This window comes from Chenopodium album, chromosome 24 (genome assembly GCF_948465745.1).
Source record: "Chenopodium album chromosome 24, dcCheAlbu1.1, whole genome shotgun sequence".
NCBI lineage: Eukaryota > Viridiplantae > Streptophyta > Magnoliopsida > Caryophyllales > Amaranthaceae > Chenopodium > Chenopodium album.
The window spans coordinates 38839926-38866633 of record NC_137857.1 but is presented as its reverse complement, the minus strand read 5'-3'; the positions used below and the strand labels follow the sequence as shown (position 1 = coordinate 38866633).

The window sequence follows — 26708 nt, the reverse complement described above, 5'->3', positions numbered from 1 at the left end:
TCTGCAAGGTATTAGGATATTGTTAATGTTAATAGTAAGATTACATAATTATAACTATATTCAATTAATTTATAATTGATATTTTATCTTAGTTCTTATAACAAAAATTTAACATTATTAACACTCTATATACTTTTTGTTTACATACTACTATACTAGTATTATACGGAATATAATACTTTTTTTTGGTACATATAAAATTATATTATACTTGGTAATATAATAATCCATATAATAAGTCAAAAATTAAAAGACTATACATGAAATGACCAATTTTGGTTCATAAGTGGTCCTAACAATATTTTTCCATATATTCTTTCTGTACACAAAATGACTCCTGGACATACACTTTTCACTTTGTCCTTAAGCTGCCCATATCCTAATTCCTAAACAAAACATGTCCTCTCTTTTTTCTTCTACTTCTTCTTCTTTTACCACCTACGTTACCCCTACATTATGTACCATCCTTCTTATTCTCTTGACCACCATAACCACCTCTCATTCTATCGTAAGCGGTCCACCACCACCGGTGTTCGAAGCTGCTCGAAACGCCACTCACGGCCACCATCGGCAGCTATCGATAGATTACTACGCCAAGACGTGCCCTGAGGTGGAGAAGCTTGTGGCTTCGGTCACGTCGGAGCAATTTAAAGCTGCTCCCGCTATTGCTTCTGCCACTATTCGGCTTTTCTTCCATGATTGCTTTGTTGAGGTACATTATATTCATGCACAACATTACATTATCTATCTACTAGCTTAGTAATAATTATAATGATTATATTATGATATAAGTGTTACGGAGTATATGATTAATTAGTAACAATTAATGTAATGTAATACAGTTTTAATGTATCATATACTTTCCAGACTGCTCTTCTTCATATTTTTAATCCCAAAAATGACTAGTACATTAATTTAATTAGGTTCACAAATTCGGTTTTACTCTAACTTTTTTAAAGCACTTATGTACTGTGAGTAATTTTTAGAAAGCATTGATTAAAATAATTTGCTACTTGTATATGTGCTCTAAAAAAAAAGGGCCTATACGATTATGTTCATTACTTAATCAACCATTTTGGTATTGAATTTGATTTAAGATATATACTACATCCATTGCTAATATTGCTTTCTACATAAGTTCCTTCTTAAATGTTTTTTATTTATTTAAATTTTTGGTACAATTCTTTAATGTTAATATACTTTTATTTTTCTCTTCAAAAAAAAAATGTTTTTATTTTGCTCCATTTCTTAGAACATAATTTTACCATATTACCCTCACTCACCCACCACAATTCACCCACTAGTAATGTTTTGGTATTGTACTCCTTATAAGATTTGACCTACGTACTTACATTGTTACTCCGTATAAGGTTTATTATGTGAGTAATTAATGAAAGAAATACGCATATAAATAAGGGAGAGAGGGAGTAGATAATTAATGATCACTCATTTTTCTGCTTGTTGCCTCACCTTTACACTCTCTTTGTTAGTGCATATCTTAATTAATTCTTGTGCAAATAAGTGTCTAGAATATTTTGTAATGTAGGTAGTAAATACATGATGATGATGATGGTCCAATTATTTCGGGTTAGTTCTGCTAGTTTGAGGGAAGGACCAATGCATGTTAAGAATTTATTATGGTACACTGATGAGTATAGTGTATTGCACCGAAAAGGGAAATAGTAATTGTTGAAAACGATGGAAATTTATGTGTTCTTGTTAATGGAAAATTGACTAGTTGGTGCACACAGTAAAGTGGAATGTAGTGATGCATGCAACTCTAGCATAATCACTTGAAACATAAAAAAACAATGGGTAGAAACTAGAAAGTAAGAATATTTTTTTAGGCTTTTAGAAAGATCATGACAAATTGACAATCTTTACTCACCCCTTTGATCATCTAAAGTTCTAAACCCCTCAGCCCCTTTCAAGATTTGTGTTACTGCCGAAATCTTAACTATCTTATTAGCGAACTCAAACCACAATATAATCATTCCATCTAAAATTAAAATAATAAATATAAATTGATCAGTCGATCATTAGAGTTTCGTTATAACAGTTGAAAATAATCAAAATACATTATGTTTTTTTGGTGATACAAAAAGTTATAAGACAAATGTTATTAAATTATAATGACATACGTACTATTTTTTGATGTATAGGGTTGTGATGCATCAATATTGATATCGTCTAAGCCAGGAAGCAAAGAATTAGCTGAAAGAGATGCATCACAAAACAAGAATTTACCTGTTGAAGCATTCGAAGGTATCAACAAAGCCAAAGCTCTAGTAGAGAGCAAATGTCCGGGTATTGTATCTTGTACAGACGTTCTTACAATCTCAACTAGGGATTATGTTCATCTGGTAAGTTGTCCCAATCTTACTTCGATCCACTTTAGTACTCATGTGTCAAAATTTTGCACAAAAATGTCATGGGAACAAGACAAAATCAACATGTCTTGACAAAATTATTCCTCCTTAAATGCTGAGAATTATAATAGTAATCTCTCAAACCGGTCGAATTTAGACTTTGGCTATCTATGGGTAGCCTTTTCTAACCGAAAATGGAATTTGAACCTTGGGATGATAACTTTAAGAATCAAAATGTGTTTTAAAACTATTATGGCTTTAGATTCACTTCAATTAACCCAATACATACGATCTGATCAAGCCAATTATTAATCATGACACGATTAGACTTCAGATTACCTAATCATCTCCACGTAAACCTCATTTAGGCCGATAATGATAGGACGACTCATCATTTTTAATTTGTTAAAAACTTAAGAAGGACAAGAAAATAGTGCTACTCAAAGCCAACCTAAGACAGTTACTAAACATATGCATGCCAACTTTTGCACAAGAAAACAAATTCAAGTTAAGATTAAACAAATACTCTAATTTGGTTTATTGTATTAGCCTTGGAGAAGAGACTCTTGAACTGAATTCAAACGACAAAATCAGATCAACCTTTTTCTTATTTCGAAGAAAAAACCAAAATTAACCCGTGACGATGATAAATCTTTCTAGATTTCTTAGCAAGTAGGACAAATTATATTGAAATAATTAGACAATTAGTCAATTAGTGCATGACGAAACCATATAATATACTCGTATTAATATGTATGTTTCCTCAAATTATATGGAACAAATCATAATACTTCATTAGTTGGGAGTCAAAAGCTGCACAAACTGCAAGGTCAAATTATGGTGCTTTGAGCTATGTACAGAACACTGCAGTTGAATTGGAGACTTGTAAAAACAATTGATGTTAAATTACCAATAGTGGGAATTAATATATGGACAATATGTAGTGGTCAATCAATACTGTTTGAACAATTTACAAGGACAATAAATAATGAAATTTTTTTGACAAAAAAAACAACCTAAGATTTGGATGATTTAATTATAAAAAAAAATCCCAATTTTTATCATCTTCAGCTAGATTTAATTCCAAGTATATATGATGAATATACTCATATGTTAATGACATACTTGTATACGTAGTAATATATATAGTTGATATGCTTTACCTTTACATGATCTACTACAAATTTTAGATCGATTGGACCTTACATGTGACAATTGTTTTGAAGGTGGGAAGAAGAATAGTTTTTATGGCCCATTTTTCATCAATAGATAAGAATTATTGAATTTTTGTATAACTGATGTTATTTACAGGCAGGAGGTCCTTATTATGAAGTGAAGAAGGGAAAATGGGATGGAAAGATATCAAAAGCATCTCGTGTGCCTTCTAACATTCCTCGAACTAATGCCACAGTTGATGAGCTCTTGAAGCTATTCAATTCAAAAGGGCTAGATATGGAGGATCTCGTTGTTCTTTCAGGTTAGTGCGTGGTAGATCATATATAATTATACACTGTTGTATGAGATATAAATTTATCTATGTCTCTTTCCGCCTTTAAATTTTCATATTACTACGTATGTATTATATATGACTTTGATATCTCAATTTTAAAATATGAATTGTTACTTGTCTCTGTGTCAGGTGCACATACAATAGGGTATTCACATTGCAAGTACATTATCAATCGAATATACAATTACAAAGGTACTAAACAACCACAGCCCAACATTGATCAGAAGTTGTTGCAAGCTTTGAGAATGTATTGCCCACACCATGGTGGAAATGAAGATATTGTGGTGCCATTTGATGTTACCACACCTTACACATTTGATCATGCATATTATGGAAATCTAGAGAAAAATATGGGAATTTTGATGACAGACCAAGCCTTATACTTAGACCCTCGAACCAAGCCTATTGTACAAAGTCTTTCCAAGGATAAACAGAAGTTCTTCAAAGCATTTGCACAAGCTATGGAAAAAATGGGAACAATTCATGTGAAAAGAGGAAGAAAACATGGGGAAATGAGGAAGGATTGTAGTTCACACATGTAATGATCTTATACCTATACCCTTCAATATTTTCTTTAAAAAAACAAATTTGATTTTTGATGTATGAATGTTCTCTCTAGTAATTATTGATTATTCCAATATTTGTATTTAAAATAGCTATACGATCGATATTGGACCTAGACAATAACTATAGAGAGTAGGAGATTTTAGTTTTATTTTGGAATGTTTTTGTTAAGGCTGAAGAAATTTACAATCCGAATTTAATATGAGGAAAAATAATTGCTAAAAAATTAGTTACTACACTCATTCTCATAATATCAAATACGAGTATTATGTAGTTTGCTTTTCAGGAATGATCTCAGACTATCATTTAATCTTCTCTAAACTTAACAAAGGGTTCATTTTCCGTTCAAAACTTGACTCATTGTTAATTTGTTGGAGGATGTTTTTAAAGTTCGACCTCAGTTTCATATTATTTGCAACTTTATAATATTTTATGAAGTTTCTCCATCACAAATCATACTCTAAAATAAAAAATATTGTATTATAAAATGGAGGTAATAAAATAACAAATGAACTTTTTTAATTGAAAATTGTAAAATAAGGGCTTGTTCTCTTTAGCTTATGTTCAGTTAAGTTCAGTTCCAATAAGTTCAGTTTAGTTCAGTTTAGTTCTGTTCTTATCTTAATTTTCCTCTCTCATAAAATATTCAATTCAGCTCCAATCAGTTCAATTCAGTTCAGTCAATCAGAACAGGCCCTAAGTCCAAAAGAATATGGCGTAAATCCAACATTAGAATACCTCCAGTAGAAATAAGTTACTACTGGACTATAGAATCATTTCTACATCCAAATTAAATCAACAAATCCGTTGTAGTCTAGTTGGTCAGGATACTCGGCTCTCACCCGAGAGACCCGGGTTCAAGTCCCGGCAACGGAATTTCCACTTTTTTCCATTTTTTTTTTTTTTTTTTTTTTTTTTTGCCATTTCTACAAAATTGGCGGGAACAACAACACTCCTACTCTATCTTCCCAACGAAGCTTACATTTTGCAGTTTCCACAAAATTAGGGTTTCCAATTTTCCATCCCCAATTTCATCGAAAGAGGAGAGAGAAAAATCAAAATCTCCAAAAATGGAGAAATTTAGAAGAAGAGCAACAACGACTAACAGAGGATTGGAAGAGAATACCATGGCTATTCTTGAATCATTCTGCGCGCATGATTCTTCTCATGTTCATGATGATCGTAAGTTTCCCTTTTTCTTCCTTTGATTTTTTGATTTTTTTTTTGGATTTTGTTTGAATTTTGGAAATTGGTGATTTGATCTGAAACCCTAGGTTTGGCGTTTCTGGAGGCGGTTCGTTTTGCTTCGATTGTTCCTGAAAATGGAACTCCTCCTACCAAGTAATTTTATGATTAAATTTGGTGTTTATATTTGATGATTTTGTATTTTGTTGTGTGAATTTTAATTATTGGTAAAAATTCTAGTAAAATGATGGAGGCCATTTTCGAGATGATGAGGGAAGCGAAGTCTTTAGAACTTATTGTAGCTAGTTATCAGCTTCTTTGTGAATTAGAGAAGGTATTACTTGCTAAGTTTGATTAATTTAACTATTTAAGTAAGTGTATAGTTATACAATCATGAAAATGATTTTGTTTGATTATGCAATGTGCAGCACTTTCCTCGGGTTTATTTATCGAATGAGAATGATAAGGAGGCGCCTTCTAGCAAATCTGCCAAGCTAATTGTATTTGAAGAAGTATAATGGGGTTGTTGATTTTCAATTTTGAGTAATTTGGTTCTCCGTGCTTTGTTTTTGAAATGTGGTGTGTACTTTTATATTGTGTTTATAGGCTTGGTTGCCGTTTGCTGTTGGCTCTGACGTGACTTCGAGTGACAGGAGTGTAGCGAGCAAAATATTTAAGGAACCTATTAGTCCTTCTGTGAGTTACATTATCCTATTCTTGTGTGTTTATTTATGGTATTGCAAATGACAGTAATTTCTTATCCTTTGGCTCGATAACTTTTCTCTTCTTTTAAATTAACAATCATGGATATTAGTTTTGTAATGTTTGGAATAGTTGTCATCTCCCTTGAATTGCAATGCTTTAAAGTTGGACTTGCCAAATTGTCCTCATGTAAATTGACCAAAAGGGAGAGTGTGTGAATGACCTATCTATTATTATGGGTCTTGCAAAACCATAATATCATAATCTACAAGGTGTTGGTTTGATGTGGCAACCATTTCTTGTGTCGGGAGTATATTCTTACATGTCACATACTTTTGTAAGGAAAACAATACGTGTCATAGTTTCTACATTGTACCATGCCTTATATGCCTATATGGTAATTTGGTTTGTAATGGTTGTTTATTGATTATTTGAGGGGAATGGAGGGAAGGGAGGAAGAAGATTAAGCTTTCATAATTGCTTTATCATGTAATTTTGGGTTTTGTTAACATCTGAGAAATTATCTATTTTCTTTATATATCATTTGCTTCACCCAACGGAGCTTAGGTTTTTCACATCCTCACCAACAAACCAAGTTGTTCTCCTCACTTCTCACAGTCATAAGCCCCTCACAATAATTTAGCATAAAGATTATCTGAATCTCATTTTCGATTGGTATTTCAGGGATTTAAGCTTCTGTTAGAAAGTCTCAATGAAGAGGCTGAAGGAATAGAATTGTCAGAAACAAAGGTATACAGTTGCTATCTTACTCCAAGGGCTAGTAAGTTATGTCAATCTAGCTATTATAATTATTTTGGATTTCAGGACCCAACGGTGTGTTTGGATTGAAGAAAATGGAGGGAAATGAAAGGAAGAGAAATGGAGAAATGGGGTATCTTTCATTTGAATAACAAATGAGGAAGGAAGAGAATTGGAGGGGAGGGAAATGGAGAGATTAAATTGTAGGAAATTAATCCCTCCAACAATGGAGAGACTTGGAAGGAAAACTCACTGTTCCTCCCTCCCCTCCTCTTCTCCTCCCTCCCCTTCTTTTCCTTCCCATTTCCTTATCCAAACACACTGCAAGTGATATCATTTGCAGCTACAGAATTCATTTGCCTTTATTATTATCATTAATATATATATACATATATATATTTTTTTATAAATAAATTTTATGGTACAGTTAGAGCTCATGGCGAAGATGTATTTGTTTCAATACCTAGTCTATATTTTTGAGGCCGACTTTTTACCTCGTAACCGTGACTTTCTAGGTAATTCAGAAATTGTCTACGTTGCTTGCTTTTCAAATTGTGTAGTTTTATTTTTCTTTGATGTATTGACTAGTTTTATTTTTTTCGCCTCAGAGAACTTGAATTGGAATTCTCTTAAAGACTCCTTGCTTAATAAGTTTCTGGTATGTTTTTTTATTCGAAGATGATGCTTTTTGTTTTTGTTAGCAAAGAATCCGTTTTCTGTCCACTGAACTCTTCTCTAGTTTGAACAACCATTATTGCACAAGGGACACTCATAGTGAATTTTTTGACAGGGGTCAAGGCGAATTAATTACAAAGACGTGGCAAAGGATACCTTCTTTGTTCTATGTAATTTGTTCCTTGCTCGTACTCCAACAAACAGTAATTCAGGAACTACCAAAAGCTCTTCAGATGATATGCGTAACAATAATGATTCAGCTTTAGCTCTTTCTTTACCAGAGATAGAGAAGTGTACTCTTAAAGCTGTAGAGAAACTTCTTAAAATGGTATGCTTATACGCTGTAACGTCATTATATGAGAGAGAGGTTACACGGCAACTTTATTTCAACCCTTATAAACTGTGATGGTTGTTGCTTCCAGATGATAAATCTTGATTTGTCAAAGAAGAAAGCAGATGTGCAAAGCCTCACTACAAGAGCAGATGGTGTAAGGTATCCCCTATCCTATTATGAAATGTTGGCGTTTTGCTCATTGTTTGTTTCCAGTATCAGGTCATATTGCTGTAGTAAGGCATATCCCTATTCATCAACAATATTTTATGTTTGGTTCTAAAATTTATATGAGATTTATAGGAAAAGAAAGCAAGTGATTGAAAAAAGAAGATTTTAAACTGTTCATGTTCCTTTTAATTTATTTTTACTATCTTTTCACTTCTTTTGCTTCCCTTCTTTCCTTTTCCTTTATTAAAACAATACCGAACAACCTACGAATGTAGTTTGTGCATGATTGGTTTCTTCTAACATGCCTTTGCTCTGCATTCTCTGGTGTGTGTCTGGTATTAATTTTTTTTTAGACATTATAACCTTAGTTATGTTCTGGCATGATTGCAGAACCCCTGTGGTTGAGTTGATAATGGATGAACTCTTTTATGACAAAGACCTGCTTTCTCCATTTCTTCAGGTATAGTTTCTAGAAGTACAAAGTCTTACTCCTTATTGGACTCAGTGGTGCTGCTCCTGCTGATTGCTCATATTTCGATATTAGGTTTTTGCTCTTAGAATTGATTTGAAATGGGAGTTTCATTTTTTATGACATGATTGATTTTTTTTTATTTTTTAATTTTTTTAAATTTTTTTTTAATTTTTTAATTTTTTCATTTTTTAGATGTGCAGTTGATTTATTCATGCCGTTTTGTTTAGGAATTCATTATGAAGATATAATGGAGATGAGCTTTTCATGTTTGTAATGTCTGACATCATTGTATACTCTGCAAACTTCTGCAGGCCTTCGATGATCCTAGATTGAAGCTGGAAATAGTTTCACAATACATTCACAAGTACAATGTCAAAGTAAGCTCTGTCTCTGACTTGTGCATCAAGCTGCAAAGATAATCTCAAGTTTTCTATTAGTTTGTCAACAGTATACTTGGTCATATGTGTTTATCTGATTACTCAATTCTGGAATTAAAATGCTGGTAGCATTTAAAGTGCATAGTTGTATCTTAGTAAAGACTTCCAAATAACAGTTTTTTTTAACCTTGTATGCCTGGGGATCTTTGTAAGTTTGAGCAGTATGAGCATGCCCCAGATTGGTATAGGTAGTCCCTATCATGGAGTGTTTCTTCTTGCTTCCACACGTCAGTCTCTTCATACTTGACTTAATATCTTTTTTGAAGTACCTGAGCTATTTTTTCCTTGTTTCCAGTGTTATAATTAGCTGCATTAACATCATCAAGGGTCTTCCATTTGGTGGTGTAAACATTCCACTTAATGTTGGATCCAAATGCTCCTAACGCTCAATGAATCTAATCCCTTTTGACCTTCTTCCATGTGGTGGTGAAGACATTGTATCCAACTTTGAACCAATATTCTCTTTATTGCTCCATGAATTTAATCCTTTCCCACCTTTCCTTTGGTTAAACATGGCTGTAATTGGCATCAACAAATGTAAAGCTTCCAAAATCATTTAGTGTTCTATCCTCTTTGTTACATATTGGTTTTATTGTGGTTTGCAGCCATCTACTCGCAAGAGGAAGTTAGATGACTCACAGGATGATGCGGCAGTTATTGGATTCCTAAACTGCTTCTTGAATAGCTCCAGTACAAAAGCCATTGTTAAGAAAGTTGGTGCTGAGGCAGTTCAAGTGATGTTAGCTCATGCTTTGCAGGTGATTATAGTCATTATTCTGTCTTCCACCAATCCATTATGGAGGCATTTCATCTTTGGTTAACTGTTTAGTTTTTAGTTATTGAAGAAGGTACTTTTAGATTAATATTTGGCCAAAGATAATTTGATAAATAGGATTATATGGGATGAGGTGGTAGTTGCCCCAACAAGGACTAGAATTCTATTAAATAAATTTTGCATATACTTTTGTTTACTTGAAAGCATAATATAATATGATATTACTTTCTTTGAATATGTTTTTCTGTAGGCTTGCATGTCAATACCCAAGGAGCAACTTCATGAAGTAACATCTGATTCGAAAAGTGATGCTAGGCGCAGTCCATTGGTAAACATTTGCAACAATATCATTTCAGCTTTCACCAAGCTCAGGGAAACAGATGAGTAAGTTTCTGAAGTCTCCATTCTCCATGTACATGTTATTCTATTTTATATACCATTGGTTTTGCTTGATTATATGTGATCTTAAGATTGAAGCATGGAACAATATTGTTGCACTCCTTTCTTTTGAAAGGAATGCTCACTACTGTCTGTTTGAGTCTTTTAATGCCAATAGACAAATGATATGGCACCAGGTATAAAGGAGTGTATTCGATCATTTGATGATTTAAAATTATTAAAACTAACTAATAATATGATAGTATACTTAGCATAGAGTTGGTTAATTGATTGATTATGTGTTCATTAATCAATATAGATGATAATATGAAACAAACAAAGATTTTAAGCTCTATCAAAGACTAGACATTACAGTCTGGTCAAGAGTTCCAGATGTCTTTCAACTTTCAAATATTTCTGTTTTCGCACCCATTGAAGAGCTAGTGGTAGATGGTCACCAAGCTGTCATGTTATAGCTTGAACTAACTTGGAAATGCTTTACAATTTATGTGCAGGCACTTGCAAATATTGCCTATTGGCAAGGAAGCTCTATTTACTGCTGCTAGTGTACTTTCTACCAAGTCGTAGGAGCTTACAAATCCTTCCAGAATTCACCTTTTTACAAATCCTGAAGGTTTCTGCAGGCCAGCTGATTCTTAAAAATTAACTTGCTCACGCTTGCATTGCCTGTTCATAACGTGCTTGTTTACCCATTTCTTTTGTTCCGAGTTGTAATTGCTTCCTCCTGGCCATGCAAGGAATGATTGTGAAGTTGATCAACACGTGCTTCCGTCCTGCCAGAGTAACACTTTATGTTGATTAAATCAATCATATTTTGGAAGTTACGGCATTTAGCTATCTGTAGAGAATTAGCTAGCTTAGGATTTAGGAAGGTGCTTGTAATGAGTTTTCATTTCTTGACTGCAGCTAGGTAGATTAGAATGTGCGATACTATAGTAGTAGTTGATGCTATTGTATATAATGACTTTAACTAACTATTGGTTTCCTTTGCTCTTAGACTCTTAGTTGAGATATCCAACGGTCGGTTATTATTTCTGGTTGTGGCATCTACCAATTAGCATTTTTATGTATAGAACTGCTCTGGCTCTGGTGTTTTATTACAGCAAAAGAAGGCTCAGTGAATTAAGAGTACGAAATAAAGTTCAGAAACTTTTTACCAATCTAGAAAGTTCAAACTAATCATGTTTTCCCAAACGTGAGATTTTGGGTAGAAAGAAAGACTGCACAAAGTGTCGAAATGTGCACGAAATGTGCAACTTGTTACTACGTTCGCAATTGGTGCACATCAAAAATCTATAGTAGGATCTTAGCTCGTATCCGAAAAAAAATATAATCTGCATAATTTTGTTTTGTAACAATTTATATAAATCAGGGAAGTATTGCTAATAACCTTTGCAGGTTTCAGGAAAATAAAATAAAATAAAAATTCGCAGTGGTAATACAAAATAGCCGGCAATCAAAGCTAGTAAAAAAGTCATAGAACTTTTGTATTTTTTTCTATTGCAATTTGCAATAAGGTCTTCTTTCGTTCAACCTATGGCTTGTGCCTGAATGCACAAAGAATAGACAAGCAATTTTCAGAGAAATTCAGAACAAGTAACAATCTCTACTCCCTCTTAATTTGCGTAAGTTGCAACAATATCATTTTCCTGTACCGAGTAAAGCAAACAACCCTGAGAACTGTTTAAGTGCAAGCCTTGCAACTTCTGCATTAGCTTCAAGAACACAAGTCTACCGCCAAATTATGTTCCAAAACTTTCTGGTAAACACATAAACACAAGTTCAGCTCTGATCCAATAACCATGCTCAATGGAGTTATGGTTCTTCTGCGTCGTTGTTACTCCTAACATGACATTGCTAGCTTGTCAGCATAACACAATAACGTAATAGTAGCCCCAGATACTGATAGAGTACGGTATCAATAAACTTGGAGTAACTAGAAAAGTAGAAAGCCTTACTTAGATGTGCCTAACTTAGATGTCTGAGGTGATTCCAGTTGCAATGTTACTGGTCCATCATTAACCAGATTGACCTAAACATCAAGCAGTAAAAGGATAAATTTTCAAAAAAGTATGCAACAGAACCGCAGATATTGAACAACCTAACAAAGTAAGAAGTATTACCTTCATCATTGCTCCAAAGATGCCATCTGCAGTTATGTAAATGAAACAGAGCAAGTGAGATATTACATATTACCATACTATCAACCATTGAATGAGCATGTCAAACTCTAGCAAGCAAATCCATTCTTATGATCAAGATCAGTTCTATTCTTTTTTTTTTACATGATCAAAATTCCATTCTAGGTCTATAACCATCCAGATTAGTTCAGATTTACCAGACCAAGGCTACCACAAAAATTTCAAGCGATTAAAGCTCATTAAATAAGACCTTAAGAAAATTTGGTATGTATATTTCAAAGCTATATGTAGAGGGCAACCCGTGGAGAATCTTGGATATAATTTTAGTCTTGCAAAGGAAGAGATAAATTAGAGATCCTTTCAAAATGTAAGCTTCTTAATGTTCCTAGAATTCCCCCCCCCCCCCCCCCCCACCTACAGTTAAACTCATGTCATTACTGAAAAACCCAAAAATATACCTAGGCACTAATGGCTGATATGGCTTATTTGGTAACCGGTCATAAACAATGGTAATGGGAATGAATCTGTATGTAAATTTGGAAAGAAAAATCAATGTTCAATCCCATAACCACTTAAGATCACCCCAAATTGTTCTTTTTCTTCATAAAATTCTACACCCATCTAGTACCATCTTGCAAGTGGTAATGGAAAAACATGAAGAAAACACATGTTTGGCGGGATGAGATTGTGTTCCTATGGAGATTATGGGCTGTTTTCCATACTAATTTACACTATAAATTCATTCACATTACCACAATTATTACTGGCTACCAAACCGGCTGTAAGTAGACTTAAGCAAAATGCATTCATTAACAAAAGTAACAAAACATCAGCGATGTTGAGTATACATCTAAATATCTACTCCCTGCTCATCTAAATATCTGATCATATCTCAGTTTTTCTTTGGTTCAAGATCATAGTTATTATAGGGTACATCTAACTTCACCTTTTCCACTGTAAGTTAAAGTACAGCTTTTCTTGGCAGCGATTCATCAGTCCTTGTTAACACAGACAAACTAGGTACTTTACGTTTCAAATAATAGTTACTGCTGCTGTTAACAAATAAGCCTCATTATCTTAGAACATTCTTTCCAGAAAGCAAATATACAGACCCAAGGTGACAAACTGACAAATTGGTACATACAACAGTGTCATAGACTCAGCGATAAAGAGCAACCATACTCCAAATGTATGCTTCGTATATAAGAAAACAAATCATGGCATTGTTAAACCACTAATTCTTTCTCACCAAATGTTAATTACTCTAGGTTCAGTGCTCTACTAGAAGCAATTCAAACTTTGCGTGAAACTTTCATTGTGGAAATCACTTAAGCAATGAGGCAGAAAGAATCTTAAATATTCACACGAAATTCCTCTTGAGAAACTAAAGAATAAGTAACCAGATATCCCTTCAGTTCACATGTTGTAACAGTTGGTAAGCATACTTTCTGAAGCTACAAGTTTGGCAATTGTATAATACAAACATTAGGATGATTTTTTTTTTAAAAATGTACACTTATGCATTTCCCCTTTATTAACCTATCGAAAAATAGATAATTAGAAAAGGAATTGTCTAACTTAGAGTAGAATATACCTTCAGTTAACATATCATAACAGTTATCGAAAAGTTGACAACAATGATCTATAACAGCATAATTCAAATTTCTATGGCAAACACTGAAACAGGTAAAATTAGAATACTTGTGTTCTATACCAAGTTGTACTTATGGAATGCAGATAAGCTAATCACATTAAGAGCAAGTGTTGCATGATTCTCAGAGTATAAAAAGAAGCTACCTTTGATCGAGTCAGGGTTGTAACTCTTGCGAAAATTCTCCACCACAGATTCGTAGAACGGTTTTGCTCTTTGTGGAGGCATAGCCACATGAAAATCTGGCTTGTTACCCTTCAATGTTCCATAGAGTGTAAATTGACTCACTGACAAATCACAAAAACAACTTCAATTTTCAAACACAAAACAAAATATCAAAAGTCGAACAATTTTTTTTTTTTTTCTTTCTATCTTTGCTAATAAAACCTCATAATTTTTCTGCATAACCTGAAATATGACACCAAACCAATCAACAACCTATATATAACTTCCAAAAACACATTAATAGTAAAAAGATTTTTCAAAAACTAAAAACAAAACATTCAAAATTTGATATATACATATAAATGTAGAGGAAAGTGGGTCTTACACTTTGATCCCAAGCTTTACCTGTATTCTCATTTGGGAATAATCTCATATTTAACACCTTCCTGCATCTGTTAAAACTTCATTTCTTAGTTTCATCTCCCTAAAACATCATCATATACTAATACAAATATCCAACAACTCATCATATCAATCACTATGATATCATGACAAATCCACATTGACTGATTAACTAATGCTAGATTAAATTCTACTCCATCAAATACAAATAAATCGAGTGAGTGTCCATTATACACCTGAGCTTTGTACACCCAAATCTATCTCGATTTAATTAAAATAGACTTGGGTGTACATAGCCCACTCTAGGTAAACCCGGGTGTATAAAGGAATAAAACAAATTCAAGTTTCCGCAAACAATAAAAATATTGAAACATATACATGTAATTGGAGTCGGAATCGGAATCGGAGTCGTGAACGCCGATGAGGACAAGAAGGCCAGGGCCAATCTGGGACACAATGCTGCCATCAACCTGCACAAAACCCACAAAAATTTCAAGATTACAAGGCATTGAAAATGAAAAAATCATCAGAAAAACAGTAAAGTGAAAAGAAAAAACCTCAACACTGGCAGAGGTGACGCGTTGAACAACAGCTCTCATTGCTCTGGTGATGAAGAAGGAAGTTCGGGGTTTTCGTTGAATTTGGAGTTGTTTGTTATTGTAGGAGTAATTTTTTACAAGAAGAAGAGGATTTAAGAGGGATGAAGAGAGATATTGGGGAGAGTTGAGATGATAATAATGTAATCTTTTAAAAGCCTCATTTTGCAAGAAAAAACCATTTTAAAGCTTTTTTTTTGTTAAAAAAACAACGATCACTTTTTTTGTCTATAGAAACCTCTGAGACCACTTTTCAGGCGTTGACTCCATTTTTCCGACGTTGACTCTCTTATTTTTCCGACGAGAAATTTTATAATGTAGGGAACAAGTTTATGCAAATTCAACGGTGAAAAAGCATTCACATCATCACAAAGGAAGGTATTGAAGACCGCTAAATAAATCAGAGCATCTATATTGACTTTATTGATTTGGGCAAACTTTTAACGCAGACAACTTGGGCTTGTTTTTAGCTTTAAGTTCGAGCAAACTTATTTAGCTTCAATTATTTCCTTTAAATGTATAAGCAACTCCTTAATTATGACTCAACTTTAAAGGATCTTATCTCTACACCAATACTAAGGGGCCGTTTGGTTGGGATTAATCATCAAAGGGAATGAGAATTAACTGCCCTCATTCCCTTTGTTGTTGTTTGTTAGACCATTTTTTCCATTCCCTTTACCCTTTTTTTCCCCCAAATCCATCTAACTTCATTCACCACCTCTAGGCATTTCCATTCTCATTCCCTACCCACCTTCACACCACCACATTACCACCTTACACATACCAACACCACCTTGAAAACCAGCCCACCTTCATACCTGACCACCGTCGCCCCTCCCCGACCCTTACCACCCTCCCCTCCCCCGCAAAAACAACCCAAAGCCCCCACAAAACCGTAGAAACCCCTCCCTATCCCCGTAAAACCGCCGCCCAACCCTCCCACCACACTAAAGGACTAATATGGGAGTGTAATGGTAATAAAATTCTACATTGAAAGAATTCAAGAGTTAGCATCACTATATAATGGGCTACTCCCCTCATTGTCATATGGTTTTGAGGTGGAACCTCTTTGGTATTGTAAAGTGGTGGACTTGCACTCTCCCGACGGGTGCATTCGAGACCCGTATTTAACATGGTATCAACTATCAAAGCTAAAAACACTCTAAACTCTAAATTGAAGACAAGAATGATTTTTTTTCAGCAACCCCACACTTTACCATGAATACAATAATGTTTTATTTATTTTATTTTTTTACATAATCATTTTGAGCATTGAGAATTCGATTTATGCCTGTATGGCGAAATTGAAGTCTACGTTTAGCAGTTGACAATGATTTTTTTTTTTTTTTTTTCACACTCTTGTATTGTCACTCATTTACGAAGCTGCAACAAAAAAATACAACCTCCGTTTCATAAAATCTGCAACAATTTCCTAAAAGGGAAACTACACATTATGTGCAACAAAAAAAAACTTTCCTAATGTAGTAAATTTTTTTGTTTAAATTTACCAACATATCCTTACTTAACTTCAATAAACCACCTATTAACTTATTAACCTAAATTAATTTATTCATAATTAAACCCTTACCTATATTCTCTCTCCTCCTTCATAGCCCACATCCACCACCAACATCACCAACTTTTCTCTCTCCACCCGCTCAACCACCAAAAACACACTTTTCTTTCTCATCCCTCTCAAGAATCTCAACCACCAGAAACCCACTCAGATCAGCGCCACCTCGTGACAATCGCCGCCCCTTACTCGTGACACTCGCTGGCACGAGCTAATCGAAAATTCAGATCAAAGTCGCCGACTTCTTGCTTCCCTTATTAAAGTCGTCGGTCCTCCTTGAAATTCAGATCTAATCGAAAATTGTGATGGGGTTTCGGATCGGACTTGCTTTCCTTATCTAAGTCGCCGGTCCTCCTTCAAATTCAGACCTAAGTGATAATGGTGAGGGGGTAATTAGGTGGGTTGGGGTTTTTGGTGGTTGCGACTTAGGTGGGGTGGGGTTTGGTTTTTTCGGATCTTGGTGGTGGTGCGTGAGAACGTGGGGGGAGTTTGGTGTTTTCGGATCTTGTGGTGGTGCGTGAGGAGTTGTTTACGCGGTGGGTTTTTGGTGGTTGTGAGTTGGGTAGGGTGGGTTTTGGGCATGGTTCGGATCTTGTGGTGGTGAGAGGGTGGTCGAATGTGTCGAAGATGGTCCTGCGGTGGTTGTGTTGGTGGCGGTAGGGTGGTCGGATGTGTTAAAGCCTCAAGGTGGTGTTACTGGTGGAGAATGTGGGTGTTGGCGGTGCTAGGGTGGGCAGTTTGGTGGGTGGCTTGGTGGGGGCAGAGGTTTTGGTTGTTGGTGGGTGGCTTAATCAAATTATCCCACTTTTTTTATTAACCCTTAATAACCTACCCTTACTTTTGTTTAACTATATTTATCAAATTTTGTCTTGGGAAACGTAAATCCTAGTTTGTTGCAGATTTTATGAAACGGAGGTAGTAGTACAAATAACATGTAAATAATGTTATTTTATAATTTATTTATGTATATTTTTTCATTTTTTTCCCTTTTTTTTTGGCAAAATAAAATTATCAACCTAAATTTTACAACTGATTACGCTTCCAATTATATAAGTATGCGCGCCTAATTGACTGTATACAATCATACTCATATATATAACATTGATTTATTGGTGAGGATATATATCGAAGCAATTATGAGTATGAGGGCTAATAGTAGTTGTTAGGGGTGCTTATGATGCGATTCGAGTTTGGAGTAGCTCGACTCGACTCGATATCGAGTCGAGTTTTGACCGAGCTTTGACCAAATTTGACCGAATCGAGTCGATCTCGAGTAGCTTGCAATTTGATCCGTCTTTAGTAAAACTCCCTATTTACTATAACATCTCTTCATTCTCTTTAATTTTGTCATTTGACAAGTATATATATGATGATAAGAGTACATAAATAATGTTTATTTATTAATTAATAATCTAAAATAAAAGGTTTTTTTTTATCTAAATATTTTCAATTTTTGTAAATATTATATTATATTTAGGATTTTGAGCTTCTTACGAGCTTTCGAGTCGAGAGAGTCGAGTAATGAGCAACTCGACTCAACTCGTTAACATTTTGAGTTAATCTCGAGTTCGAGTCGAGTATTGACCGAGTCGAACTCGAGTAGCTCGCGAGTTGTCTCGTCTCATAAGCACCCCTAATAGTTAATTCAAGTACTCCCTCCGTGTTTTTTTAGTGTTAAAATTTGACCGGCACATAGTTTTAGGCAATTTAATTGACTTAAATAAAATAAGAGGTAAGTGGGGGTAGTTAGACTATTAAAAAATTATAAAAGAAATCTAGTTGGGATAATAATTTATTGAAAAGTAATGAATGTGAGAGGAAAGATATGATAAAAAAAATTTTAGTAAGTTTGGGTGGAGACCATGAGAGGAGAAATATAATTTTTTCATGTAGCTTTTTGCCATAAACAAAAGTGTAACACTGATTAAATCACGGCCGGATTTAGTAAGTGTAATATTTATTAAAACATGGAGGGAGTACTAATAATTGGTACTAATACAAATATGGAAATAATAGCATTGATCTGATCTAGTGCTTTAATTCTTTAAACCACAAGTAGCTGGATGCTAGGTTGTGGCCTTGTGGGCAATAATTATGTCACCTACTAAGATTAAAAGCCCATAAAACATAGACCTACCTCTTGAATATTCATTTCTACATTTCATACTATCAATATTCGATGCCAAGATTGCCAACTGTGGATTGATGTTACATAGTATATAGGATCAAATCTCGTATACACCATTTGTCATCCCATTATTAATTTGTCCCCAAAATAGAATATATTTAATATCGTGTTTAGTTAAGTACTTTGTATATGTTTTATGTTTGATATTTTATTCCACATCAGCGCAAGAACATGCTTATGAAAATTAAATTGATCTTTTTTTTTTTTTTTGAGAAACAATTAAATTGATCTTATTTAATCATATTTCGAGCACTTTTTTTAATTGTATGAAAATAAACTTTTTTTTTTCTTTCTTTATTATATAGAGCAGTGGTCGTTTGAAAAATGACTATATTATTTTGATGATACACAATATAATTGGTTCACTTTTTCACGTTATGAAATGACCACAATTAGTCTTATAATATCTACAACGCAAATATAATTTTTTTTAAAATTTTAAATCCAACATAAAATATTTTTTTTTTTGAGAAACTGTAAAATATGAACAAGAATTACATAAATGAAACTGAAAATTATAAAAATATGTTGGTAATACTATTTTATACCAAAAATAATGTAATATAATTAATTAGTTGAAAAAAATATGTCAATTATGAATTGTATAATCATTAAACATTATGGTAGTAATATTTCAATCGACTGCTGCAAAAATTTCAATAAATTATGCTTAATAATTTACAAATTACTTTATTTCTTCCATAGACTACTAGTGAATTAGTGATCTTTATTGACATACTTCATAAATTTTGTATACCTCTTTTATTAAATACTCTACATATACTTATTTCATATCATAAACTCGATCAGAAACTAACTTTACAATAGTTCATTTGTCTTAACTTTTTTTTTTCAATAAAAAACAACACAACAACCTGAAAAGTAAAGAATTGTTTTTTTAAGCTTAACTGAGTTGAAGTGGACTTCATGAATTATTATTGTTATTATGATGACAAGTCCAAAATATAAAGACTTACTATTGGAACAAGCTAAGTATGATCCAAAACTTAAATCCTCAAATTATTCTATCTGTTCTTAAAAAAAAAAAACGCCAACTAATTCTTTCCTTTTTTTTTTTTTTTTTTTTTTTTTTTTTGGGGGGGTGGGGGGGGGGGGATAATAATACTTGACTTTTTTTTTTGGGGGGATAATAATAATACTTAATCACTATTCCATAACTTTTTGTGTGTGGCTGTCAGTGGCGGATCTTGGGCCAAAAGGTTTGGGGGGCCAAGGTTTAATCCTCCAACCTTTTGCTCAAAAATGACAATACTTAACCACTATGCCATAAATTTTTAATTATAATATTTAGAGATTATATTACTTTTAACCAATATAAAACTTAGAAAAATTAAAGGGGCTGGGTCTCGACCCGCCGTAACAAAGGTCCATCCCTGGCTGGCCACATCGTGTGACCACTTATAAAAGAATTGACAAAACAACTCCTATAAGGGCCTGTTCTCATTGACTGAACTCAGCTGAACTGAACTGAATATTTTATAAGAGAAGGAAATTAGGAGTTGAACTGAACTGAACTGAACTGAATTGAGCTGAACTGAACTGAACTGAACTCAGCTGAATTGAACTGAACTGAACTGAATTTCAACGTAAGAGAACAGGCCCTAACACTGACTAGATAACCCCTATAATAGTGACCAAGTAACCCCTATACTATCAAGCAACCCCTAAACGAGTAACCTTATAACACTAACGAAATAATTTTGACCACATGGAAAGACCAACCACATATAAAACTTTGTGTAAAAAAATGTACTCTCTTCGTTTTTAAATACTTGCTCCATTTCTCCATATGCGGAGTGTTAAGATAAAAAATATGGAGGTAGTGGGGTAGTTGAGAAAATAAAAAATTGTAAAAAGCTAAAGTAGTGGAAGAATAGGAGGAGAGAGAGTATTATGTTGGGTCCAATAGGTGTGAGAAATGAATTAAATATTTTAAAAACTTTCCAAAAAAGGTATTGAAGCAAGTATTTAAAAACGGCCGGAAAAGGAAAGTGGAGCAAGTATTTAAAAACGGAGGGAGTATTTTTTAACAACACCAATAATATATTCATCTGGCATTTCACATGAGAACATTACTCATCATGTACTAACCAAATCTCCAAATATATCCAATATTATTGCCGGCTAATTATTATTGCATTCAATCTGTATAAAGAACTAACTGTACCAGTGTACAGTATAAATTCAGTAGATAAACCTAACTTTTATTCATAAATGGTTTCACCAATACCATCTAAATTACTTTCTGTCAAATAAATTCACTTAACTATGACTGCTTGTCCTTTTTTGTATAAAAAATTTATTTATTTATGTTATTTAATTAGCTTTTATTGCTACTAGTACTTATTATATATGTGTGTATTACTTTGCTACGTACATTTCTCACTTAGTTATTCACACAAAGAGATCTTAACATGGGTTTAAGAACTTTTTGTGTAGGATCAATTTTGTTTTTCATGTTGTTTATGCCTACACTTTTGAATGCTCTTACGGTGTCGGAGATTCGAGAGTTGAGAGCTAAACACCGGTTGTCGAGTTTGCTGGTGTTTGGAGATTCAAGTGTTGATCCCGGCAACAACAATCGCATCACAACCACGTCGAAGAGCAACTTTTTACCTTATGGGAAGGACTTCATGGGCGGTCACCCTACCGGAAGGTTTAGTAATGGGAAGCTTGCAAGTGACTTCGTAGGTAAATATTATATTATTATTCCCTTCTTCGCATTTTGCAAGTTTGTTACGACTCTTACGAGTAATGATGAGTACATACATATATGCTTCTTTTGGACTCAAATTAATCAACTCGATCTATCATATTACGGAGTATATAAAACATTTATTATAAAAGATCTTGTTAATAAATTTGTTTTAATGATTTTTTTGTTAGTATTTCATAAATTTTAATATGGTAATACGTAACGAAAATTGTTATTATTTTCATACGCGTACCTCAGTGTGCACGTAAAAGAAAGCATAGTACACGATAGCTGAGATTGGATATGATACTTTTATCATGCTTTTTTTAAAGAAACTTTTATCATGCAAATTGAATAATGCATTATGCATAGTATATATAATACTGTTATTAAATATTTATACATACATAAAGTTATAAACCTTTTGAAATATACTGTATTTTTTTGTGCTATGGTTAACAAGCATACACTGTACAAGAGAAATCTGGTACAGTACAAAGTTGAAAGTAAATGGCAGCTTTCTACAAAGAGACAGAGCATGAAATTACTGGTATTTCATCCAGTTCGTATAAATACAAGAAAAATGTCATAAGTGGAATTTCTTTATTTCATGGTTAAAACACTTATAAGAATAAAAGGTATATATATATTATAGTAACATCCTTAATAACTCTTTTGGTCGGGGAACTCACCTTGTGACTTGAGGTTACAATTATGACAACCTTAAACATATTTGTGAATGAAGGAACTAGGTACTAGTTATGGACCCATTCATAACTGTTTTTTAATTTCATTTTTTTAATTTTTTTTTGAAAATATTAAAAACTAAAATATAATAATCCAGATAGCCTAACTAAGTTTTATTAGTTCTATTTATTTATTTTTTTTTTCTTTTTTTAATTAGTTCATCTATTTTTTTTTTTTTTTTTTATTAAAAAAAAAGGGTTATTACTAGCCTGTTCCATCGTCTACTCGTATTATATTAGCAAGAGAAGACACACTATAATGAGAGGATAGGACGACGGGTTGCATTTGACACAAAGTGGTCCATCTATATATTTATGTCATGAATTAATGCATTCACACCAGTCCCAAAAAAACAATGATTTTTAGAAAGTTATATAATACATGTATACAAGCACCATATTTTTGTAGTGAAGAGGGGTATAGTATATGTAAATAAAAATGAAACTAGTTTATATGCAAGTGATTATTTGTTAATTACTACGAAACTAGGTTAAAATCCCGTGCAATGCACGTTTGTTAAATATTATTGACTTTAATATTACAAAATATAAAGTATACTCGTATAAAAGATATGCAGAAATATTTCATTTGGGTGTATATGGAATATGATTGTCAAATTGGAAAGAAAATATCATTAGGTATAAATGTTTACTTTAAGGTTTTGAAAAAAAAAAGAAAAAAAAGGGAAAAAGGTGGGAAAATTTTTCACAGGGTAATGACAAGTGTCATTGGTTATTCGCTTTTAGTATAAATTAATTAATTAATTAATAATAGAAGATAATCATATAGGATTGCCTACATATCCATGGATCCGATCATTAATAAATGGTGATGTTGGAGATTTAATTAGTTAGCTTAATTATGAGCGCGTCTATAATGATTAAACAATAATAATGACCTCCTATTAAATATTAATTGAAATATATATGATTTATATTTCTCAATCAAACACGTTATTATTCCAATTTTTTTTTTTTATTATTTTTTTTTGACGTATCATGAGTAATTTATTGCTTATAACTCAAATGTTACTAATTAATTTTGGTGTTTAACTTTAACAGCTGAAGCATTAGGTTATGCAAATACAGTACTAGCGTTTTTAGACCCAAATATAACAAAGGAGGATTTGCTACATGCTGTTAGTTTTGCTTCTGCTGGCTCCGGTTATGACGACCTCACCGCCAATCTCACTGTAAGCTCTCTCACTAGCTAAGTCTTAAGTTGCACATTAGTTAACAACAACAATAAAGATGAAAATATATAATAAGACAATTGAATTTAGATCAAATGAAGTTATGAATTCTTTGTATCTTTTCACCGTGATACATGTATGTGTGTACGTGTGCGTGTACGTGTGATTGAATTGAAAGACATACTAAAAAATTGGATTAATTTCTTTATGTAAATTGATAAATACACATCGTTTTTAATTATTGATCATGATGCGGTTAACAGATCCATTCAAAAACGTATCGAAACAATTTTAATATTCAAGCAAACTAACTATTACTCCGTACATCAATTGGTCCATTGATTAGAATTTGTGTCTCCAATAACCTCAAATACGTTACGTTCAACATTTAGGGCCTACTCCCTTTAATAAATTCCCAAGGGTCCTAATTCGCTAAAATGTTCATATGTGAGATACGTGGGATTGTGGGAAGAGTTGAGGACAACAAGTTCAATTGAAACATTCATCTATACTTAAAAAAAAATAAAGCATTTTTATTCATTTTTGACGTTACAAAATATATGTGTGACATTATATTGTTTTTTTGTTTCATGGACAGAATACCATATCATTGACTAGACAAGTAGAATACTTCAAGCATTACAAGATACACCTAGGACAGTTTGTAGGATACAAAAAGGCGGACGAAATTGTAAGAAAGGCTGCTATACTAATGAGCATGGGCACCAACGATTACCTACAAAATTACTTCTTGGAACCAACTCGTCCCAAGCAATTCACCTTAGATAAGTACCAAGATTATTTGGTCTCTCGCATGCGCCATGCCATTGTGGTAAGTACACTTATACGTACTCATTCTGTTCCAAAATAATGGTCATCTTCGGTTTCATAACAATCAACTTTGACATTCAATAATTGTCCTTAGAATATAGCCTTAGTTATTTTATAATATATTTGTATCACAAAGTCAGATATATAATTTATGATTCCGACCTTAAAAAAAGGAAAGATGATATATAATGCGCGTTGCCAATAACCTAATCTATTTTTTCGTCTTTAATTGTAGGGGATGCATAAGGTTGGAGCAAAAAGAATAGCCGTAGTTGGTGTGCCACCATTGGGTTGCATGCCCGCGGTGAGAACATTTGTAGGTGATGGAATACATTGTGTTGATAAAATTAACAAAGCAGTCTTATCTCTTAACATAAAAATAGAGAAAGAAATGAAGGCTATTGAGACTCAATTGAACATGAAAACGCTCTTTATTGATGCTTACAAAGTCGTAAGTTCCGCAATTAACAACCCAAAGAAATATGGTAAGTCCAACTTAAGTTTAGAAGCTAGTTTAGCTTGTGTTGTACGATTTTCCTTTTTAATTTGATGAAATGTGCTATTTTCTCAAAAAATTATTCTCTCCGGCCCTAAGTTGTACAAGTATATCACATGCCAATTAGGAGGAATACTATTACTGTATTATTATAGTTGAAGCTAGAAACATTAATCTTGAGTATTAATCATTGAAATATGCGCTTGTTGATTCACATGAAGGATGAAAAACTAGCGCAGAATTGTATGTATACTCGTTTTAATGTATGTGATGATTCAAACAATAACTAACTGTTTTATGAGTTTAACTTAATTACATTCAAACAATAGCTAGATAGCTGTTTTATGAGTTTTAATTTCATTATATGTACGTAGTACTAAAAATTTAACAAATAAAATTTAATGCATGATAGAGGTATGCAATGAGAATTGTAATAAGAAACATAGTAACCTAGAAACACACATACCTCCGGACCTCCCCCCCATTCATATTCTTGGACGAGCAAATTAAAATTCGATATGATTCACTAGACCAAGTTAAGCTTAGTATACATGAGATATAAAATTAAATTATTAATGCTAAATCATACATATATATTTTGACAGGTTTTAGTGAGACAACAAAAGGATGTTGTGGGACAGGAACATTTGAGGTAGGTGATGCATGCAAAGGCTCAGAAACATGCAAAAATCCAGATAAATATGTATTTTGGGATGCTGTTCATCCTTCTCAAATGCTGTACAAAATCCTTGCTCAAGTGACTTTGAAGTCTATCCCATCCACTTTCTTTTTCTGATGTAAATGCAATTAGTGAAATTTCAAAGAAACCTATATTATGTATGGTTTTGAGCTTGCTTTGTGTTTTAAATATCAGAAGATTTTTCTAAGGACATCTCTTCTGTTAAATCTACTAATTAAATTCGTTTTTTTCCGAATATTTATCTATCTTCTTTCATGATGATGTGGCATGTATACTACTTCCTTTGCCGTCTCCTTTTGTTTGTTCCATAGGCTGTTGTTGGTTGTTACATCTTTAATTAATTAATTAGTTTTTGGCCTAGGTGATGCCCCGGATCATATTTATATTAAAAAAACTATAATAAAATAAAGTGAAATGGATTAGTGTTTTTTTTTTTTTTTAAAAAAACATTTGTTAATTTTTGCAAATATTAGTGAGCGTCAAAATTCTTTATTTAATATGCGGTAACCTAAATGTTTTAGTGTATATATTAGTTTTTTTTTATTTGTTAAACATATTTTTATTCTTTAGTTGTCATAAAAAAAACTCCTTAAGTAAACATATATTATGATTAAAAGAAAAAACCAAAATTTTGCTATACATTTTTGGGTTACATATTTTTTAAATAAATATAACATATATGAATTATAAATGAGTAACGGAAAGAAATAAAATTAATTTTGTAATCGTATTATATTGTTGTTAATATACACACATATAAGACAATTAAAAATTTAGAACTAATGAATATAAATAACTCATTTTAAAATAGCTTTATTACCATAAGATCTGTTATTAGAGTGGTGGTTAAATTTTAAATTAAATGAAGAATATGAGGTCATGAGTTCAAATATTAATGCTAATAAGTTAGAATTTTTTAAAAGGAAACAATATTAATGATCAATAATAACATGACATGGCG

The 26708-nt window shown here is 32.8% G+C and overlaps 4 protein-coding genes and 1 non-coding gene across 6 annotated transcripts; 4 read left to right on the top strand and 1 right to left on the bottom strand.

The window, feature by feature from the left end:
* Window positions 1-332: 332 nt before the first annotated feature.
* Window positions 333-4655, top strand: LOC145612200 (peroxidase 19-like). Its single transcript, XM_081667579.1, has 4 exons — window positions 333-712; window positions 2163-2363; window positions 3681-3846; window positions 4009-4655. Exons 1-4 carry the CDS (start codon window positions 398-400, stop codon window positions 4419-4421), a joined length of 1095 nt encoding a protein of 364 aa, XP_081523705.1. The 5' UTR covers window positions 333-397; the 3' UTR covers window positions 4422-4655.
* A 591-nt stretch (window positions 4656-5246) lies between these two features.
* Window positions 5247-5319, top strand: TRNAE-CUC (transfer RNA glutamic acid (anticodon CUC)). The gene has a single exon. It is a non-coding gene; the product is annotated as a tRNA-Glu (tRNA).
* A 135-nt stretch (window positions 5320-5454) lies between these two features.
* Window positions 5455-11384, top strand: LOC145612260 (negative regulator of systemic acquired resistance SNI1-like). Its single transcript, XM_081667637.1, has 15 exons — window positions 5455-5625; window positions 5718-5784; window positions 5869-5962; window positions 6057-6140; window positions 6235-6324; window positions 7015-7080; window positions 7517-7604; window positions 7698-7747; window positions 7880-8092; window positions 8187-8257; window positions 8657-8726; window positions 9050-9115; window positions 9781-9933; window positions 10201-10334; window positions 10844-11384. The coding sequence occupies exons 1-15, from the start codon at window positions 5514-5516 to the stop codon at window positions 10914-10916; spliced, it is 1431 nt and encodes a 476-aa protein (XP_081523763.1). The 5' UTR covers window positions 5455-5513; the 3' UTR covers window positions 10917-11384.
* Window positions 11385-11812: 428 nt separating this feature from the next.
* Window positions 11813-15751, bottom strand: LOC145611814 (uncharacterized). 2 transcript variants are annotated; one of them, XM_081667182.1, is made up of 8 exons: window positions 15266-15751; window positions 15087-15178; window positions 14692-14758; window positions 14521-14549; window positions 14288-14430; window positions 12473-12498; window positions 12308-12381; window positions 11813-12192 (listed from the first exon to the last, which is right to left on the bottom strand). In XM_081667182.1, exons 1-8 carry the CDS (start codon window positions 15305-15307, stop codon window positions 12165-12167), a joined length of 501 nt encoding a protein of 166 aa, XP_081523308.1. In that variant the 5' UTR covers window positions 15308-15751; the 3' UTR covers window positions 11813-12164. The 2 variants fall into 2 exon arrangements, with proteins under 2 accessions (XP_081523308.1, XP_081523309.1); XM_081667183.1 differs by lacking the exon at window positions 14521-14549 and having other exon boundaries at window positions 14288-14428; window positions 14712-14758; window positions 15266-15750.
* A 5711-nt stretch (window positions 15752-21462) lies between these two features.
* Window positions 21463-25969, top strand: LOC145612114 (GDSL esterase/lipase At5g45950-like). Its single transcript, XM_081667484.1, has 5 exons — window positions 21463-21777; window positions 23590-23720; window positions 24319-24552; window positions 24787-25036; window positions 25653-25969. The coding sequence occupies exons 1-5, from the start codon at window positions 21501-21503 to the stop codon at window positions 25841-25843; spliced, it is 1083 nt and encodes a 360-aa protein (XP_081523610.1). The 5' UTR covers window positions 21463-21500; the 3' UTR covers window positions 25844-25969.
* The last annotated feature ends 739 nt before the right edge of the window (window positions 25970-26708 follow it).

Excerpts from the sequence above, each read along its gene's own strand:
- LOC145612200 (XM_081667579.1), top strand. The coding sequence starts at position 398 with ATGTCCTCTCTTTTTTCTTCTACTTCTTCTTCTTTTACCACCTACGTT. Across the intron at positions 2,364-3,680 it reads CTAGGGATTATGTTCATCTG|GCAGGAGGTCCTTATTATGA; the intron begins GTAAGTTGTCCC and ends TGTTATTTACAG. Across the intron at positions 3,847-4,008 it reads GGATCTCGTTGTTCTTTCAG|GTGCACATACAATAGGGTAT; the intron begins GTTAGTGCGTGG and ends TCTCTGTGTCAG.
- LOC145612260 (XM_081667637.1), top strand. The coding sequence starts at position 5,514 with ATGGAGAAATTTAGAAGAAGAGCAACAACGACTAACAGAGGATTGGAA. Across the intron at positions 7,748-7,879 it reads CCTTGCTTAATAAGTTTCTG|GGGTCAAGGCGAATTAATTA; the intron begins GTATGTTTTTTT and ends ATTTTTTGACAG. Across the intron at positions 8,258-8,656 it reads ACAAGAGCAGATGGTGTAAG|AACCCCTGTGGTTGAGTTGA; the intron begins GTATCCCCTATC and ends GCATGATTGCAG.
- LOC145611814 (XM_081667182.1), bottom strand. The coding sequence starts at position 15,307 with ATGAGAGCTGTTGTTCAACGCGTCACCTCTGCCAGTGTTGAG. Across the intron at positions 15,179-15,265 it reads TCACCTCTGCCAGTGTTGAG|GTTGATGGCAGCATTGTGTC; the intron begins GTTTTTTCTTTT and ends GGTTTTGTGCAG. Across the intron at positions 12,193-12,307 it reads TCTAAGTTAGGCACATCTAA|GAGTAACAACGACGCAGAAG; the intron begins GTAAGGCTTTCT and ends ATGTCATGTTAG.
- LOC145612114 (XM_081667484.1), top strand. The coding sequence starts at position 21,501 with ATGGGTTTAAGAACTTTTTGTGTAGGATCAATTTTGTTTTTCATGTTG. Across the intron at positions 21,778-23,589 it reads GCTTGCAAGTGACTTCGTAG|CTGAAGCATTAGGTTATGCA; the intron begins GTAAATATTATA and ends TAACTTTAACAG. Across the intron at positions 24,553-24,786 it reads GCATGCGCCATGCCATTGTG|GGGATGCATAAGGTTGGAGC; the intron begins GTAAGTACACTT and ends CTTTAATTGTAG.